Source organism: Zophobas morio, unplaced genomic scaffold (genome assembly GCF_036711695.1).
Source record: "Zophobas morio isolate AGI-343-1 ecotype UQ-CSIRO unplaced genomic scaffold, CSIRO_AGI_Zmor_V1 ptg000023l, whole genome shotgun sequence".
NCBI classification, from domain to species: Eukaryota; Metazoa; Arthropoda; class Insecta; order Coleoptera; family Tenebrionidae; genus Zophobas; species Zophobas morio.
The window spans coordinates 10,406,473-10,427,445 of record NW_026972128.1 but is presented as its reverse complement, the minus strand read 5'-3'; the positions used below and the strand labels follow the sequence as shown (position 1 = coordinate 10,427,445).

General features: G+C 33.8%; 2 protein-coding genes across 10 annotated transcripts in view; both read right to left on the bottom strand.

The window, feature by feature from the left end:
- Positions 1-1,541: 1,541 nt before the first annotated feature.
- Positions 1,542-5,579, bottom strand: LOC135134231 (zinc finger protein PLAG1-like). 2 transcript variants are annotated; one of them, XM_064062860.1, is made up of 2 exons: positions 5,282-5,579; positions 1,542-4,230 (listed from the first exon to the last, which is right to left on the bottom strand). In XM_064062860.1, exon 2 carries the CDS (start codon positions 4,202-4,204, stop codon positions 2,600-2,602), a length of 1,605 nt encoding a protein of 534 aa, XP_063918930.1. In that variant the 5' UTR covers positions 4,205-4,230; positions 5,282-5,579; the 3' UTR covers positions 1,542-2,599. The 2 variants fall into 2 exon arrangements, with proteins under 2 accessions (XP_063918930.1, XP_063918931.1); XM_064062861.1 differs by lacking the exon at positions 5,282-5,579 and adding an exon at positions 4,724-5,226.
- Positions 5,580-11,291: 5,712 nt separating this feature from the next.
- Positions 11,292-20,973, bottom strand: part of LOC135134683 (uncharacterized protein) — a 120,419-nt gene continuing 110,737 nt past the window's right edge. For all 8 annotated transcript variants that reach the window (XM_064063443.1, XM_064063441.1, XM_064063444.1 and 5 more), the window contains 9 exons: positions 19,893-19,987; positions 19,714-19,841; positions 19,288-19,666; positions 19,003-19,230; positions 13,117-13,337; positions 12,580-13,056; positions 12,172-12,527; positions 11,917-12,122; positions 11,292-11,867 (listed from right to left, as the gene is read on the bottom strand). In XM_064063443.1, coding sequence (XP_063919513.1) covers positions 11,730-11,867; positions 11,917-12,122; positions 12,172-12,527; positions 12,580-13,056; positions 13,117-13,337; positions 19,003-19,230; positions 19,288-19,666; positions 19,714-19,841; positions 19,893-19,987 — 2,228 coding nt within the window. In that variant the 3' untranslated portion in view covers positions 11,292-11,729. The remainder of the gene's footprint in view (positions 11,868-11,916; positions 12,123-12,171; positions 12,528-12,579; positions 13,057-13,116; positions 13,338-19,002; positions 19,231-19,287; positions 19,667-19,713; positions 19,842-19,892; positions 19,988-20,973) is intronic.

Here is a 20,973-nt window from a genome sequence, read left to right as displayed (position 1 = left end):
GAGAACGAAAAATAGTAATAAACATTTATTTTTTCTAGTAATTAGAAATTGTGATTAAATTGTAGGTTTAGGCAACACACAATACACATTCCCTTCATATGTTACCAAAATTTAGCTAGGACGTTTAGTGCAAACTAAGATTATCTTACCAATAAAAGTGCATTTGCTTTTTAAAAAATGGACACCAGGAGGGTAAGTACTAGTTTTTGTATTTTAGTACCATATTAAAAACGTCCCTGTTATGTTTTATGGTACCATTTTTTTTTGTGAAAATACTTGTTTTTTGTGTCGACTATAAGTTCGCACCTTGCTGGACTTACATTATATTTCAATTCTGTAGTAACAGGTAAAGTTTTCGAAGTAATTAGTTTAAGAATTTAATAAGTTAACGGTTAAACAACCTGCTTTCAAAATTCGATTTGCACTGGAATTTATTAATCAAGTCAACGAAATCAGTCTGCAAGATAACGACATATTTATATTTTAGTTACTTTTCTTTTCCAAGCTGCCATAAATCTTAACTTAAATCAGTTATCAAGGAATATATTCAGTTAACAGATTCTCTTTAAAACACAACAGTTTGAGGAAGGTAAATCATCGTACGATTTGAAAAGCAGAGCGCAGGTTTTCTCACTTTGATAAATTTGAAAAATCAAGTAAATATCTCTCTTGCAGTAGTATAATATTAATAAGGATAGTGTGTTTAACAATGACGCTGGCCCTACTCTATGCTTTTCTCGGAATAGTATTATGAGTAGTGGGGAGGGGGCGTGGTTAGAAATGTTTTGTTGCGTAATTAGTGTAAGATTTTACTCTTTATCTTCCCTTTATCTCTTTAAACATCTTGTTGATGTCAGGCAAGATAAGATCATGAAGTCATCAAATGGAGAATAAACGTTTTACACTGGTTAAGTAGCAAAGGTTAATGAATATTTTTGCTAACGTAGAAACGAACCATTTCAAATTAAGTGGCTATTTAATTTAGTTTGCTACTTATTTGTATTGTAGTATTTGTCCACAAAACAAATGAAAATTATAAATGAGTTTTAAATCATTTACTATCAGAATTTCATCACTACAAAAGTATGAGCCTATATAACCATGTGCAAAATTATTATTTATTAAACTGGAAAAATCAGATGCAAAATTTATATCTAAGCATAACAAATTCTGAAGAAGTAAATTCTTAATAGAAAAAAATGTTCGTTTAATTTCCATAACTTTGGCATCTTTTATGAAAAATGTGAAGCAGTAATGGTAATGCACACACATTTTACTTTTTTCATATCAAAACACGTTTTAGTAATAGTAATACTAACAGGAAAAGTCCGCTCTGTTGTACAACTAACATTTAAGTAAGTTGTTATGACACAGAACAGCCAATACTAGTCCAGACTAGTCGTCTTTTACTTTGATTAGTTTTAGCTTTAGAACTGCACGCTTTTATAATTAGGCGGGAATTAATTTCCAAGTTCAAGTTAGCATTTTGTTATTTTAGTAAGAACAAAGTGTCCTTTGTTCGTGTTTGAAATAAAATTAAATTTGAATATATAAATAATACTATAATTTCATGTATAAAAATAAAATGTACATATTTTAAAATAGACTCATATGAATAATTATATACATGGTAAAATATATTATGTAATATACATTATGTATAAAAAAACTATATTATAACATCATACAGATAGACTTATAACTATGACTAGCTGATTGTACAGCAATGAATTGTTGCAAAATGAGGTAGATTATTTCATTAGTATCGGAAAATGTAGACTGATAGAATTAGTGTCTCATCAACTTTTTGCTAGCTTGGATATCACACCTGTTGCACAATAAATTAAATTTAATTTAGCGAAAAGTCGATGAAATGTCCAATTTTGTACTTGATCGTGTTAAGTGGTGAAAGTACTTTTTACAGAGATATGCTTGAATGGTAAAAATTTAACAATGGAAAATATCTAATCTCTTGTAACATCTAACAATAATATACAATAATTGTCAATTGTTTTCAGATGGATTTAGCACCAGCGTTGATAACTTTGGAAACAATTTAACAAATAAATATAATTTACAACACAACATATTTTTAAGTGGTTCTCAGATCAAAATTACATCTAACAAAATAATGTTGCAACAAATCGCATATTAATAGAATTTGGAAAGATTGAATAATATAAGTACACTTTTAATAGGAAAAATACTTGAAAAGAAATACAACTAATAATAACAATAATAATTTCGAAGTGATGCAAGCAGATTTCTTCCTGTTTGCTTTTGATTATGCAAATGTGTTTTCCTTGCAATTTGTTACAACAAACACTGATAAATTTAGCAAATTATATAAATATAACATTTGAATTAATATAATGTGTATAAATCTCAACAACTTTTTACTTAATTTTATTTTGGCAATATTAACACAAATAAGCTGCCTGACTTATTTACAGAGAAAACAAACAACAATAATTTATTTAAGACTAGAACATATGTGCTGAAATCGTTTTGAACAGTTACATAGCTGTGGTAACTTTTAGCAAAACAGTGAAAATATTGCCAATCAAATTTATATTAATTTCAGTTGGTAACTAGAATGTTATGGAGGAGGGGGAGGTTGGAAAGTTTGACTGAACCCTGGCAGAGGTAAATTTTTTTCTTCTGAAGGTTCTAGCAGTCTTTGTAATTCAGGATTATTTAAAACACTTTGACCTAAAATTTCCTCATCAGGGTCGGTTAAACTTTCTTCAATCATTGAACTCTCTCCTATATCCTCCAAAATGGTGCTTCCCAAGTCTTTCAGTTCTTCTTGTGAGGATGTAGAGGGCAGAAACGTCAAATTACCCTCAGAATCTGGTTCTAAAAACGGCGTTAACGGATCGAAAGGTTCTTGCTGTAATATGCTACTAACTTCCTCAAAGGACAAATCAAATTGTTCTGGATTTGAAAGACTACTTTCGGAAAACTCAGTTTTAATTTCCGGATCGGATTTAATCATCACTAACTCAGGCTTGACGATAGTTTCCGGTATCTCACTTTTAATGGCAGTTTCGATGTCTTCTGGCGGTACGTTTTTCGAATGTGACTTTTTTATGTGCCTAACTAAATGATCCTTTCGACCGAACCTTTGTGGGCAGAATTGGCATAAAAAATCGCGCATGCCTGTATGTACAACTAGATGCCGTCTTACGTCCTTTTTCGTGAAAAATTTGCGTCCGCAGTGCTCACAAGTGAATTTCTTTTCATTTGGATTCTTTACTGTTCGACTTCCGGCGTGTATTTTTAAATGGTAGAGAATCTCTTCTTTCGTTGAAAAAACACTAGAACAAATTTGACACTGCAAGCTGCCTTCCTCTGCCGCGTGGAGAGCTTGATGTTTTCGGTAGCTCATCAGAGAGGTGTACTCTTTCTTACAATCGGGTTTTTCACACACATAAACTTTCTTACTAGGACTGTGGACTTTGATGTGATTCTTTAAATGGTCCTTTCTGTGAAAAGTCCGTTCACAAACTGTACAACTAAACGGTTTGCGGTCTGAATGAATTAAAACGTGCCTAACTAACTTAAATTTTGAACTAAATGATTTCTTGCAATGTTCGCATCGAAAGGGTGATGATCCAGAATGTGTCTGTTGGTGTTTCGACAATTTATCTATGGTTGCAAAGCTCTTTTGACACACGGGACACGAATGCCCCTTTTTTTGAATTTGTGACGACTTCTTTGTTCTTTTAACGCCCATTTTCTGTTTCGATTTTTGTGTTTGTAATCCTGATGGTCCTGGTTCACTTATGCTGAGGAATGTTTTTGATTTTGGTGGCATGACCGACTGGTATAATTGCAAATTTTCTGATACGCTAGGATAATACTTGGACTGGGCAAAATAATCTTCGATATGTGCTTGTTCTAGGGCGCCCATGCTTGTTGGATAGCTTTCTTGTTTTACTACCGTTTGCGGCAATGATGGATGTACGTTGATGGCAGAAAATGTTTCGAATTGCGGTAATCTACTGATCATCCCCATTTCTGTGGTTGAAGTGCTTGGTTGCGGTAGTTGCGGAATCAAGGTACTCTCAGAGCTTGTGGCTATTGAAGTTGACGCGCTTGGTGTTGAAGTTGTTGTTTGAGGAACGCTTTCTTGGTCTGGATCCAGCTGACTTCCTTGTACTACCTTTCCGATTTTCGCCTTATCGCCTGGTGTTCCCATGGCGATACCAGTATGGGCAACATCATCTAAAACAGAACGATTTTAATAAAGCAACCTTTCCATATATCGTACAAAACATTAGTTAAGTGCATTTATGGTTTTAGCAATATTAAAAATGTCAAAAAATGTAATCTAGTTAAATGAATTGTTGATAACGCTGATAACAACATTATGATTAGCATTTTTCAAAAACATTTCCGAGAACAGACAAAAATGTCTAATAACGGTATTTCATTCTAGCCTACATTCCAGATCAACTTTTGCCATGCTTTACGCTACATGGTTAATTTTTACGACTTCCAACACCTGTACACATCTGTCAATTTTACATAGTCTCTAATCAGTACTCCACATGACCACATGGCAAAGTATTTCAAACAAATTGCAAAGAACTTTATAGAAAACATAATGTTCTTTTCCTCGTAAGCAAGGTACATGATTTGTACAACGATTTAATAAAACTTCTCTTAGATCTATATAGCTATCTCAACTACAATAAAACTGATGAATAATAGTAACCTTGGGGATGCGAAGATTATCAAGACATGTGGAAAGCCTGGAACTGTTGCTGTCCTTGAAAGTCTCATATCAAACTCAGTAATAAAAATTTCGATTTTTGCTTTGCCAAGACCGACACAGCTGCAGAAAATTGCGACTTCCTGGAAGATGCAAACTTTCTGTGGCTCTGAGCAGGTTTGGCAGATGTAACCTAACCAAACTCCAACTTTAGCCACAACTTTCACTTCAATAATTAAAATTTTTGATTTTTCTTCCATATAGGTCTAAGAATATACTAATTTGAATACGCTTGTTAGAAATAAAAGCTACGACGACGTCTGAGAAAGTGATAGGATTAATGTTGGTTTGACTTCAATATGGTAACAGGAAAATCTGTCGGTGGGGTCGCGATGGTCCATTTATTAGTAAAAAGATAAAATTTGGCTATGTGATAATAAAGCATTATCTCTGTCTCTGGAATTTAGGTCGCAAAAACGGATCTAAACCAAAAGTGTACTTTCTATTAAAATGTCAGCTGTCATTGTAGCAGCAGAAGGAAAAAATTAAATTGGTACTTACAATACTGTGTTATGTACGGCAATCACTATCCAAACACTTTGTAGGACATGAGGAACAGCTTTTTTACTATGGATATTTAATTGAACTTACACTGAATACCATTTTTCACAGTATTTTATCTCGGATTGGTCGTCGATAATGATTATCATCTGATAAAAGATTGCAACAATAGATGTCATCCATGCACTTCTATTTTATTATTGAGCAGATATTATCCGTTTCGATTTTCTCGGCGTTTTAGCCACAATTTTATTATTACGAATACACGCAATTATGTAAACACAAACGTCACTGTCAAGGAGCCATATTGAATATTTTAGTTACTTTGTCAAGGTGAATGGAATCAGATGGTTTTTAGGTTGGCAGCTGGCTTGAAATCTGGTAAAGAGAAATTTCTTTTATTAATGTTGCTTGTAGGCATTATCACTGATCCTTTTAATTAATACAATACTTTAAAATAATAATATTTCAGCAGTGTGTGATAGTGATATTTTAAATAAAAATTTGAACAAACAACCGAACGGTACATAAAATCATTTGTGTTCAAATTAATTAATGGATTTTTTAATAAGCACTTCAGCAGAGTTTCAAAGAATAAAAAACTATAATCTTTGAATTTTTATATTTTTCTGTCGTCCTGTTTTACAAATTTAATTTTTTCGCATTCTTATTTAAGGTCCAGTGTTAGTTCTTATTTGCACTATTTATTTAAAAATTACAAATTTCACGTTATCAAAATACACTCACCGGCACGAAAAACGGGCCACCCTTATTTTTTTTTAAGATCCGAAAATGTGCAAAATAAAGTACGATTTCGGTTGTAATACTTTGATGTTGTTATGCAACGCTTATTGTAATATTTTTATCCAAAAAGAACTAAAAAATATATTATTTTAATAGAAAGTGATAAAAATTCAAAAATCAAACAAAGCTGAAAAAAAACACTAAAGTTTCCAAAAAAGCAAAATCAATGATCATTGGACACACTAATGACGTCACTAACGGGTATTTCCCCCACGAACCTGTAAGATTGCTGCCATTCTCCAAGGCATCCCATGAAATAAATTATTTATTTCTTCTTGTTGGATATTCTCTCATTACTTTAAAAGCACATTCTGAAGCTCATCAAAAGTGTGGGGTGCAAGTACACTCAATTAATATGTTGGTCAAGAAACAACATCAAAAATATGCGCAGTAAAAACGTTGGAGCACTGTACTCAGAAAAATATTAGCTGGCCCGTTTTTCATGCCGGTGAGTGTAAATGAACTATAATAATTGTACTTATACACCTATACGGCACAATTCATTTCAGATAATGATATATTTTAAGAAACGTATAGTATTATTATTATTATTATAACTATAATGGTACGATTCGTTACTGTTAAAATACCGGGTGATTGTTAATAACTGAAGTAAATTTTTGCGTTGGCAACTCTGAATTCTTGGCAGCAAATGTTAGTGTGTCAGTTCACAGTTGTCACCTATGATATGAGCGCACTTGACAAATATGATGGGAAGACGGCAGCTTACTGACTGTGTCATAAATTTCAAACTGACAATCAGGTAAGCCATAATAAAATTTAGAATTGTTGTTAACTTGACAAATAAAATCACAAACTTTAATAGTCACTCGGTATACACATTAAACGAAAAAAAGTCAATGATTTTTTTAAAGTCCTGTAGTAGATAAATTAATAATATCAACACGATTGCCAATACTTTCATTGTTCTAAAAGTTGTCCACTTAAATGAAATAACTATAACATTATACTTAACTGACATCAGAATAGCGTACGATAATACTGTTTTTAGCGATTCGGCGAAAGATGATACAAATATAACACTGACTCAATTGAGTGTTTTATGTTTTGCAGCTAAATCCTAGTTGAAATTATTTTGATAGAAAAATTGAACTGTGAATTACAAAAGTACTCCGGGATTTAAACTGCAGATAAGATAAATAATACATTTTATTGAAATACCATGTACTTATGGATACCTAAAGTACTACAGATTTAAATAATATTACTTTATTTTGGCTAAATCTGCTTCAACCCTATTCCTATCTTAGGTGTATTAATGAAGAGTTGGATACATCGATAGTAAATAAGGTCTTGGTTATGGTATCCCCTAAATTCACGCAGGAACGCGAAGAGAATAATCGGCTGGTTTGGAACCTAGAATCTTCGGCGAGCGATTATGGCCTATCCCCATCACCCATCGTTCCTGAGTCCCCAGAAAGGGACAGACGTTTTCCTCCTGTAAATTCACCCCCAGTAACTATACCTGTAAAGTCCTAGCTCTAGCAGCGCCGGGGGAGCAATTGGACGTTCCAGCAGAATGGCCCTCTATGCAGTCTGCCATGTCCGTCACCACCGTTCGACGCCTCCAAAGATCCGGAGAACCCGCATGAGGCATCCGATTTCTCTCTAGTCCTCCCAGCAGAATTGAGAGAAGCGAAGAAAAGATGGCCCAAATCAGCACCTGGAAAAGACGGTGTAACAGCCAGTGCGGTAACGCGGTGCTTAGCCGTCCTGTATAACATCTTGATAGCGACCGGTTACCAACAATGGAGTGGAGAGAGATGCGCACTATTCTCATTCCAAAGCCAGGTAAGAATCGTAGGGACGCGAACAACTGGCGGCCCATTACCATCGGTGCCGCTCTCCGCTCCCCAACGTCTCCTTCACCGGGTCCTAGCCAATCGTATGTCCAACGCAGTTTTGATGAATGTGAACCAGAGGGGTTTCGTTAGAAAGGACGGCACCCTCAGATTCAACACTTTCATCCTAAGTATGGATCTAAAAAAAGCTTTTGATTCGGTATCCCACCACGCCATACTGAGTGCACTTATGAAGAAAGCTTTACCTCCTCTCCACATTAATTATATACGGGCCACTTTGACATCTTCATCCACTACGTCCCTGGTAGGTCAAGAAAATTCTGCTCCGGTTTCTGTAAAGAGAAGCGTTCGACAGGGCAATCCGATGAGCCCAATGTTATTTAATATATATCGTTTTAGAGGACCTCATCAACGAATTAACATCCACCGATCTTGGCTGCCCGTTGAATCCCGAAACCCGTTGTCCTGTTCTAACTTTTGCAGACGATGTGGTTCTTCTCGCTGAGTCTGAAAAGAATCTTCAAGAACTGGTTGACAAGTGCATCGTCTTCTTTGAGAGCAGGGGAATGGCGGTAAATCCTGCAAAGTGCTATGCGTTAATAAAAAAAAAGAGAGAAAGGGGTTCTGGTGCCCATTACTAAATCCACAATTAACGGCGGTCAACAGGTTTCACACGTTACTGACTTCAACCCGGTAAGATATCTAGGGCACGATTACGACATCAGGGACAAGTAAAACCATGTCTTACAAATTACCCCGTTTTGCTGCAACGGCTTGTAGTACTTCCATTAAAACCAGACCAAAAATTCAACGTATTAAAGACTGGCCAGGATTCAGCTTCCAGGTTCTGGATTGATCGGCGCCTCCCAGGATGGAACGCTGTTGACTGGGTAAGGGCCGTGAATCTTCGCACTTCCAACCTTTCCACCGTTGGTATCATGCCGAATTCCAAGGAACTTCGGGGATGTCGGGGCGGATGTAGCGCTGTAGAATCCTTGAGCCACATTCTTCAAGGATGTCCCGTCGCGCACGACGAACGAATTCATTGGCATGATGCTGTGGTTAAGAAGGTGGCTGCGCATTGCATTCGGCAAGGCGGGACAGAGGAAGAGCCCCACGTCAGACATTACGACGGTACCCTCTACAAACCTGACCTTGTAATTTTTCAATCCCCTTATCGAGCCGTAGTCGTTGATGCGCAAGTCAGTTGGGTGACTGGACCCTCCATGGCAGACATATGGAGTAAAAAGAAACAGGTTTATGGCAATGCAAAATTTTCGGCCGCTGCTTCTTAATATAATTTCCTAATTTACTGCAATATGAACTTACTTGAATGAAAGGAAAGGAACTAGGGAGATTTAGGAATTGGCTACGCTAACTTAATTCTAATTTAATCTAGTCTATAACTAAGACTAAAAACTGGAAATTAACCCTAACCTAATTTATTTTAACTTAATACTAACTTAGTATTATTGACCTTAAACTAGACTACCAACTACACCTATATTGTATATACATATGTACTCTTATAGAGGTTATTTATCTTAGGTTCTACACAAATTATCATTTTTAAGTTTAGACCTTATTATTTAGATAGAATTAACATCTTTTGATTGGTTTTCTGTAATACAAATATTGTTCACTTTGTAGCAAAGCCAAAAATGCTTTAATTGTAATTATATACACAATAAAGTGATGCCTAGCTGGCCGTCTTCAACATGCACAACTTCCCTTCGATATGAATAATCCCTTGCTTCTTCCTCCAAAACACCGATTGACTGAACTGTTAACCAAATGCTGTTCTTTTTGTTGCGTCAGCAATTTTGGATCTTATCAGCTAAGACCATCATTAGATTGGTCATGTCACTTTGATTCGATGTTTTCGCACCCATTGTACGTTGGTTACCCCATGAGAAACCTGCCCTACTCACGAGTCAATCACCTCAAGCTCTATTTACATAAGGGCGTAAATATCGCGAAACGCGAACGATGAAAGCCTATATTTGTATTTTTGTGTGCATGTCTATAAAGGTGTGTGGCGACACCATAATACGTAGTAGTAAGTGAAGAAAGATAAGCTCCTCCGTAGTCTAGTGGTAAGGGCACCCGCCCGGCAAGCGGTAAACGTGCGGTTCGATTTCCACCGGAGAAGCAACATTTTTCTTCGCTTACCCTGCACGTGGTTGATCTTGAATTAGTATCCAAGTTAACTTATTTAACCCTCCAAGTGCCACAAATTTTGGTTAAAACCGACATTGAAAAGTTGAATATCTCGGTTAATGCAGTCCCTAGAGCAAAAATAAGGACATATTCGTGATCCCCCGGGCCGATTTGAGAAAATTTCAGCTTTTTTGTTCGAAAGCTGGTTCGATCGGGATGGTTCTTAATTATGTTTGATGATAAAAACTTAGGCTACTTGTAAACTTTAAAGCATTAGCTTTAGCTTCCAAACGGATGAACCTATTTGGATCCGGTGTTTTTTAGTTGAAAGTTGGCTTACTCGTGATGGTTTTTAGCTATGTTTGACGATAATCATTTCAATCATTTCAAGATCATGAATTTCGATGCTATTTCTTTTGTTTGAAAGTCGGCTTATGGGGGAAAGTTCTTATTACGAGGGTGGTTTGATAAATAACTCATTTCGCATCGTCTTGAACGGGGAAAGAATAAAAAGCAGTAACTACATAATATATTGTCTTCACGTAGGCTTCCAAGAAATGACGTTTCTACAATGTCAAGTCATTCTGTCCGGAATTCTTCGTTTAGGAATTAATTGAATACCAACGTGTCGACTGATTTTTATTTCAAAAAGGAGAACATTGCAATTCGTGGTGTGATCCAGTTCTTATTTTTGGAAGGGAAAACTGCGAAAGAAATCCATGAAAAGATTATTCCTACATTGGGTGATTCATATTCTTCTTATGAAGTCATTCGCCTTTCAGTTAATGAGTTCAACCGCAGGAGTACATCTGCTGAAAACGCACAACGTTCTGGAATACCAAAAATTGTCATACCAGAAATTATTGACAAGGTTGATATGTAGTATGGTTTTGACTGACGCGTGTAGGCCAGTTAGTCGAATCTAAAGGCGTGTAAGAGAGTTCATTTTATTAATCCCCAACGTGGTTGATGAATCGACTGTATTAACCAATTTCAGACTTTTTAAGAGTTATTTTGTTGTTGTCGGGGGTTTTTAAGTATTGCACTTGTTGAAATTCTAGTGTGAATCAAGGAATAAATGAATAATGTATTTTGGGTTGCCGCTAACCACAAATCACATTCGTCATTTAGACCGAATCTGTCCGTATAATGAACTGAAAACAGTTTTGTCACTTGTGGGTTGTGGGATAAAATCTGAAAAAATTGTACGAATAAAGTTAACATTTATTTGGCTTTGGTGTCACATAAAAGTCAGTACATATCGTACAAATATAACATTATTAACAATGAATATGATATCTATAGTTACATAATATGTTCAGCAACAAAAAAATATGTCATACTCACTTTAACGATTAACGATAAAGCTAAGGTTAGGCACATATATACATTTATATTCATATTATAAAAAACTGGAATGCAGCAACTTTCATTCTTATGGTCACAACTGCACAATGAACGATGACGTAAAAATACTTCTTAAACATATAACAAAATCGACTTCTAGAAATACAAAATATTTTCATTGCAGTAAAAATGGACGTTTTCTTCTTTCAAGCTTCAAGCACCCAAATTCCGAATCACTAACATCCGTTTTATCCAAGATGAAAACGTTAAATAATTTTCTCTTTATAACAATGATCATGTTTGGCAATAATAACTTATTGTATAAAGAAACTAGAATCATCGTTCCAGTCGTCCACCACGGGCCCGAAAGAATCGTTAAAAAATTGATCAATTTCTTTGTACATGTGAAGGAGAGCTTTCTTCGAGAAGTGATGTCGCTCGTCGGGATAAACCTTAAAGCCGCGTTTTAGAAAAAAATTGCAAAATCGGCGATAAAATTACCAGCTGTTGGAAGAGAACTTCTTGATCGATAAGCGCTTTCGCAAATAACAGCGCTTGTTGTGGGGTGACAGAAGTATCTGCCGTTCCATGAACCAACAAAAATCGACGATCATTTAAATTCCCCGCTCGCATGGTGAGATCGGCGTTATCATATTCCTGGAGATGCTTCGAAGGAACTCCCAAATATTTTTCCGTGAAATAGGAATCTAAATAAAAATGTTGAAAGTGTTTTTTAGTGAAATGGTTGATACTTACTGTGATATTTCCAGTTAGTTATGGGAGAAATTCCAACAGAACAATTAATCACTTGATGGAAGTCCTGTAGTAACATCATGGTGGCAACATACCCACCGTAACCTTTACCAACAGCACAAATTTTTGTCCTGTCGATGAATTTGAAAGTGTCTCTCAAATAAGTGAGAACAGCGAGTTGGTCTTGAACTTCGACAGATCCAACTTTGTACTTAATTTCTCTTCGCATTCTTACACCCTGAAAACCAGATCCTCGAGCATCTATTTTCGCTGCAATGTAACTTCTAGTGCTAGCTAAATACCACGGCCAGGACAACTCCCACTTTTGCGAAACTGTTTGAGAGGAAGGAGACGCGTCACTGCGAAGATTGATTAATGCTTTAATTTACGCTGGGTGTTTTCAGGACTTACACTAAGAGGATTAAAGGAAATGTCACCTCTTCATATTCGCGTAACACTGGTGGCAGATACAACCTTACTTGAGCTTTGTATCCATCTTCTATTTCTACTTGGATCGTTTTGATTTGTGGTGATGATAAGTCTTTAACTTTATTCCTTAACTTGATGCTACCGTCCAAAACGGCAAGTCTTGTATTAGTGGCAGTCTCTACTAGAAAAACTACCGGAATGTTTGGTCCCAGACACTCTTGTATGTAGTATTTGTAATTTTTACTGAAGATGACGTTGTTGAAATCACAAGCGTAGTTCACGAGCAAACTGTCATTGATCATCGATTCGTTCATAAAATCCGGATAAAAGAAATAAGTAACGTTCGGATCTATTCTAGGCTGACATGTCATGCACGTCCATGGCTGAGAAGAATTCGTATCTCCTATTTTGAAAAGATGCCGAACCCCGGGGGCATTTTCGTTCGTTGCCAAAGCATATCTGAAGAGGAATCGCTTTAAAGAGACGTCTAGATAACAATATAATGGTCTTGGAGCTTACATTAGGTTTTTTTGTTCGTCCCACGCTAAAATACGGCTTAGCTCAAAAGCCCCGTGTGTTAAAGGGATCACGTTGTTATTGAAGAGTAGACAAGCATGCATGTAATGACCATTATCGCCATCCTTCACGGGTAGTCGTACCAAAGCATGATTTCCGTTACGTGAGAAGACTGGGTGGAAAATTCTCTCGGTCCACCCTATGTGTTCCTTCTCGACGTGGAACTAAAATAAGTCCGGATTAGTACGGAAGCGATAAATTAATGTCACAAATTTAGATATGCAACAAACTGGAAACAAATTATTAAAATGGAAATTGTACACCTGCTACTTTCAGGTATACTTAGATATGCTAAGTTACATAAGCATCAAAAAATTATAAATGTTTGTTCATTTTGATGTCCCTTTACTTCTCTGCTAAAATTTCTTGATTGTTAAAGCACTTTTAAAAATGCACATTTCCATAACTAATATATGTACATTTTTTTTCTGTTTACAACATAGTTTACACATAAATAATACATATGTAATCAAAAACAGTAATAATTAGTGTCAATTTTAAAATAATCCTGGTGTAAAATTTTATGCTGATATATTTTCGAAAAAAACTGTTTCGTATTAAAAAATTGGTCGAAGGTTATGTCGACAGAACTTCCTTCGCTCCTGAAGTTCAGCCCAATAAATCTCGCTCCTTTAAAAAATTATATTTTTTTGTGATTTTCATTTTCTAATAACCTCTACAAAGGAAAAACCAGTGACATAAATAACACTCTCGCAGCCTATGCGCCGTGGGGGCGCAAATTCCAAGGGGACGTGGTCCGTACGAGTGTTGACAATATGAAATATATGTAAAGGGGAAAAATGTTTTTTGAAAAATTGAAATATGTATCGAGAAATCGAACATTGAAAAACTGAAATATCGGAGTGTCGATAAATCGAGAAATTTTAAAAATCAAAAAATTAAAACATTTCAAAATCGAAAAACTGAAAAATATGAAACCGGGAAGTCAACAAACCTTTAAGTCTTGCGAACGTCATTTAAAATTAATTAAATTTTAAAGCTTTCTGGAGAACTTTTTTTCGATTATGTGGTAGTTGACTGAGAGTATGAGATACTTAGATGCTCTGTATATATGTATCTTTCAATATTTCAATAAATGACATGATAAAGGACCGAAGTTCTAAAAATATTTTAAATTTAAAATTACAAAAACTGATGATTTATTTGTATATTTATTAGACAAATTATAAAATTTGATTGTAGAAAAAAATGAAGGTGAATTATTAAAACACAATTTTAAGACAATGTACTTAGTAAATTTTTTAGTGCCTTCAAATACATAAACTCGAAATATCAAAAAATTGAAAGATCTAAAATAACAAAAATCGAAAATTGAAAAATAGAAAATTCGAAAAACTGAAAAATTCAGAAATCCAAAAATGTAAAATTTAAAATATCAAAAAATTAAAATATCTAAAAACAGAAAAATCGGTAACTTGAAAAAACGGGAAATTGATACATCAGAAATCCCAAAATTGAACATCGAAAAATTGAGAAATCGAAAAATTGAAAAATCGAGAAATCTAAACTTGGAACAATACTTATAAAAGTCAAAAAATCGAAAATTTAAAAAATAAAAAAAATGAAAAATTAAAAACCTGACAAATCGAAAAATTGAAAAACCGAAAAATTTACAAATCGAAAACTTAAAGGGGAAAAATGGATAAATTTAAAAATTGAAAAATTGAAGAATCAGAACATTGAAAAATCGTAGTGTTGAAATATCGGACAACTGAGAAATCGAAGAATAAAAAAAAAGAGGATTCGGAACTTTGAGAAATCGAAAAATTGAAAAAATGCTTAATCGAAAAACCAAAACGCCGAAAATTCAAAAAATTGAGAAACCGAAAAATTGTTAAACAACTTTGTTTTTTTGCAAGAATCTCGATATTTAGAATAAAAACTTACCACGGATTAATAAACCACAAATGAAAGAGTACGTTATTTTATAAAATTTAAATAAAATTCATTTTTGTAAAATTTGGAGGTGATGTCATTCCTAACATACATACAAAATTTGACAGCAATTGGTCCGATAGTTTCGGATATTATCTGTCTAATAAAAATCAACACAAACAGCGAACAGACAGACAAACAGACGGAAACGAAAGACCTATTTTTTCGTACTTCAGAGGTCATGAAACGCCGAGAAAACATGAAAATAGCCAGTCAGTTGCCTGGTGTAATTTGTAATTTACACCATCAAAGTTGATCGCAAATCAAAAATTTATTGAATCATTCAAATCATTGCGAGCTTTCAGAATATTTCAAAATGAATTTTAAAAATAACATAAGACTTTCCAAAAAGCTTCTTTCTTTTATATTAAAAAACCGAAAAATATAGAAATCGGGAATTCGAAAAATCAGAAAATCGATAATTTAGAAATGCTAAAATTGAAAATGGGAAAAATGAATAAATTTAAAAATTGAAAAATTGAATAAAAAAATTGAAAAATCGTAATACTCAAAAATTGGAAAATTGAGAAATCGAAAAATAAAAAAAAATGAAAAATTGAGAAATTAAAAAATTGAAACATGGAAAAATTGAAAAATCAGAAAACTGAAAGAAATAACGAAAATGGTTAAAAATCGAGAAATCGAAAAATCGAAAAGCCGAAAATTGGAAAAATTGAGAAATCGAAAAATTGTTATATATTTTGATTTTTCTTTTCCAAAAATCTCAACACGGATGCATAAACTACAAGTGGAAGAGTACGTTATTTTATAAAATTTAAATATCATTTATTATTCTATTCTGGAGAGGACGTCATTCCTAACATACATACAAAATTTGACCACAGTCGGTCCGATAATTTCGGATATTATCTGTCTAATAAAAATCGGCACAGACGGCGGAGACACAGACAGACAGACAGACGGAAACGAGAAACCCATTTTTTCGTACTCTAGGGGTCATGAAACACCGAGAAAACATGAAAATAGCCAGTTGCCTGATGTAATTTGTTATTTACACCATCAAAATTTATTGAATCTGCGAGTTTCCAAAATATTTCAAAACGAATTTAAAAAATAAGACTTTCCAAAAAACGTCTTTCTTTTACATATATTAAAAAACCGAAAAATCTAGAAATCGAGAATTTGAAAAATCGACAATCGAAAACTTGGAAATGCTTAAAATTGAAAATGGTAAAAATGAATAAATTTAAAAAGTGAAAAAATGAAGAATCAAAAAACTGAAATAACGAAAATGGTTGAAAGATCGAGAATTCGAAAAACTGAAAAGCTGAAAATTCGAATATTCAACAATCGGTCTTGTAATTTCGAATATTATCTGTTTAATAAAAATCAACACAGACGGCCGATAGACAGATAGACAGACAGACTAACAGACAAAAGCGAGAGGCCTATTTTTTCGTACTGTCTGGGTCCTGAAACGCCGAGAAAACATAAAAGTAACTAGTCGCCCAATATAATTTGTAATTTATACCATCAAAGTTCACTGCGAATCAAAAATGTATTCAACATTTTGCGAGCTTCTAGAATATTTCAAAACGAATTTAAAAAATAACATTTCTTGCCGTTTTTGTATTATATTAAAAACGCAAAAATTTTCCAAAAAATCTTCTTTTATATTATCTGTGTACTATTTTTTTTATAAAAGAAGTTCTAAAACTTGCGGATTATTTTTTTTGCTGAAGAAGTCATCATTTTATTGATAAATGCTGAATAATTTTTTTAATTAATTAATTTTTTTTATAATAGCTACGAAATATACTTATATATATGTATATAAAGTTTCTTTTTCCATTTAGTAGTTGATATCTTGAAGTGATTGTTTCACTGCTTCGTATTTTAATACCATAATATCAATTATCAAAAAATTAAAAACAACAATTTAAGAACTCAATTTTGCGCCATTATTTAAGAATAATTTCCAAAATATTAATAAACTCAAAATTAGAAATTTTTTTGGGTATAAACTTACTTCCATTCTGTACTATTTATTTTTAAAGTATTTTTAAAACTAATAGAAAATAGCAGCGCATTTCTGTTCTGAAGTAAAGAATATATAAAAAATTGTAAGTGCTTTATTTACACAATTGTATGTACTGTATGATTGAAAAAAAATCCTCTATTAGGCCATGAAATTTATTTTTCAAATAAATGTTGGCATTACAGCTTAGAGTAGGCTATGGAAATGGCGGCTTTCATTTTTGGTTTTAACATTTTCAATTTGTTGATACTGATGACATTAATAATATTTCCATAGTCTATCCTAATCTGAAAAGTTTTTGATCATCCGATATTTGAACCTTTTGATAGTTATTTGACCGTAACTTACTGTCAAACCAAACAAGGAATCCGTTATAGTTTTGCGAATATCATTTATTAAGATTCAATTTTAAAGCCTTCTGGACGACTTTTTTTCGATTATATTATTACAAATGTATATTTCAATACAAGTTTTATAAAATTACAAAAATTGATTTTTCGATTAATTTGATTAAACAAACAAAAAAATAAAGGTGCATTGTTAAAATACAATTTTATGACAATGTCATAAATTTTTCAGTGGGAGCAAATATAGAAATTTTAATGTCTAGAATGTATCCGGAATCCTGCGAAAATGGGGTGAACCATTGTTGATTTAATCAGTAAAATAAACAGATTCCTTAATTATTTTTTTTGAGACATCCTGTATAAGCGATTCTAAAAAAATATCCAAATCTGCATACATTACAATACAATAAAGGGACATATTACACTGGAAATTTCAAACGACATTTGCTTAACAAAATTTAGAGATGACGTTACTGAATTTTTAGAAGAGACGATTAACTAAATTCTGGTTAGCGACTTAACATGTCTACACTCCTTTAACAGCGTCAAAATGAACGAAAAATTTCAATTTGTAATTTCTAGGATAAATTGTAAATTCAATTTTTTCCAAGAACCCACACGGACAAAAACAAAAACGGCTGGGTTAATAAATCACAGCTATCTTCTTCTGTTTTTCACGTACATCTAAAGTTTCAGAACAGTAAATTTAGCAATTGCGAAGATAATTATCTGTCTAATAATATTGCCAACAGACGATAGATAGATAAATGAAAACGGAAGATCTACTTTTTCGTATTCTAGTGTAGCAAAAACATGAAAATTTGTATAAAAAAAAATAGTAACAGAAATTAAATTTACCACTAATAAATGAAGAGTTATAGCGTGTTGACTCAGCAGAATGACTCAGTACTGACATATACATGTCTACTTCTAATAATTTAGCCTTTGTTACGAAAAAATAAGATGTATTAGGACTTTCTGGATTGTTTTGATTCTGACTGTATCATAAATTGTCAGTAATATTAAATTTATATTTAGACTTACGCAGCTCGTTAAAGCAATTCGATAATCCCCTGTTTATCAGGTCCGCAAGATTTTTATGGGATGTGCACGTTGACAGTAAAGATAATCGAGAGAATAACCGTATAGCACAATATCTTCGCTTCAATGATAAGATTTTTTTATGGATCTGGGCTGTGGTTTATGATTGAACGACGCCTTGTGTACAAGTCAAGGGTTACGTATTATAAACCAGACCAGTGCAGATCGTTATACATGGCGTCAAGTCTTTTGTGACATGATTACCTAGGACGGTCGGTATCGATTAGTTTATTAGTTCCAGATTGTTAATTGCTTCATGAGCCACTAGCCTAAAGCTCAAACACGAACAGCATACTCGTATTTATCACGTTGCATTTTGTCATCTTTTAGAAATTACGATTTGAATTTTGCAAATTCGAAATTTTGAGTTTTATAATGTTCAAAAAACGTACAATTAGAGAAAATCGATCGCTATTTGTAACTTACATCTGTGCAGTTGTAATTATACCGTGGCTTGCATGTTAATATCACCGAGACGTTCTGATGTCGGTTTAACCAAATGATAGCTACGTTCTGCTCCCCGAGGAAACTAGCGCTAGTTATATAACTTCCAGTTTCAACACTGTTTGTCGGTTTTAATTCCACAGGGAAAAGATACTTCGGTCTGGTTAAATTGACCATCCAGACGGTAACTTCGGGGTTGGGAGTTTCCACCTATAAAATTGCTTTTTATATTGCGCAGTTTCTTCAATCTGTTTATAGATTTCTTACCGTTGGAAACCGAAACGACTTCACTTTAGGATAAGTGATTTTGGGATTATTACTTTCGTACCAAGGGTACTTGTACTCCCCCACGGCAGTGTCATTGAAAGTAATATAAAGCAAATATAAACTGTTCGGAGAGAACCAAACTGTATGCGAAGTCCTGAGTATCTCGTTCTCGTATAACCAGTCGGGGACTCCGTTATACAAAATATTTTGCTTTCCCGTATTGGTTATTCTGCAAACTAAATCCTTTTCTACTTTCGGTTTGTAGTAAATGTCGTTATTGTAGACGAATACCACCGCTGTACCATCTGGTGACCAGGACGCATATTGCAAGAAAGGAGCTTTGTCGTCCAATTCTTTCGGCGATAAAGGCTTGCGGATCCTTCAAAACAACAAATCATTTCCTGAGATAGGAATAAAATTCCTTACCTCGTTTGTATTTCGTAGATGTAATATTTGGCCAAGGTCGTGTACTTGTACATTTTCGTTACTTCGCATATAAGAAGGACATACCTCAAGTCGTTTGAAATTCTGAAATCCGCCGCGTCATATTGTCTCTGAAAATGAAATTTGTGCAGATGTACTTGCGAGGGAGCTTTAAAACTTACAAACGTTGAATTCGTCATTATTATTCTTGTTGTTAAGTTGTCGGCGTTGTATAACGTAACTCCTCCATGCTCGTCTTTATATACAAACTCGGATTCTGAAAAAGAGACGTTAATTTAGTTTCAAGATTTCTCCAGCAGCGTCATAATTCAGATAAGTCAATTGTCTGATTATACAGAATTCGGAGAACTACGACTCTGTTTTCATGCGGGAAATGTTTCTGACTGGCTGCCTTTCTTTACCCTAGAACAACTACAAATAAAAATCCACACCATCAAAACAAGGCTATAACAGGCCGAATGTCGTAGGTTTTCCGTTTATTGGATTTTTTTATCTGAATTTTTTCAATATTTCATCTTGAAAAATAAGCCCACTTATGCTGGTAACTTGAAAATATTAATCGTATGAATACGATACGAATATATACTAAATATTGCGGTTAACAATAGTGTTAAAAATGTAATAATAATAATGAATTAGTTTTATGCGAAGCGAATTAGTTCAATCGATATATCGATCGACGAATATTAATGGAAATTTTTTCTGTATTGAGTGGAAAAAAATTGGTTGTTTCGACAGAAGTTCCGTCGCTCCTGAAGTACAAATAGTACAATGAAATATATCCAGCATTTTCGAGTCGAGTTTTTTTCTTTACACAATTTTGCGATGACGTCATCAACATTTTTGCAAGAACACGTATATCAAGTTGGATTGCTGCAGTGTATAAAACTAAAAATAATAGGATTGCATTCCCAAAATTTTCTGGGAAAATGGAGTGAGCTCTTCCTGATTTAATCAATAAAATAAATTAACTCATAACCAAAGGCATAAATAACACCCCTTGTCCTTCAGCACATGGTAATAAGAATCTGAAGCTGAAGTGTTTATTTATGTTTATACATCGAAAGAATGTCACGTAGAAATTAATTTGATTTGAATGAGTTTGTCTTCTCAAAACAGGACTAAAATGATTAAACCACAATCGAACAAAATGTTCTGAATATTATAATTCTTATTTTATCATTATTATATAACGACGTACCTATTCTTCACATTTTCGAGAAAATGGGGTGACTCGTTCTT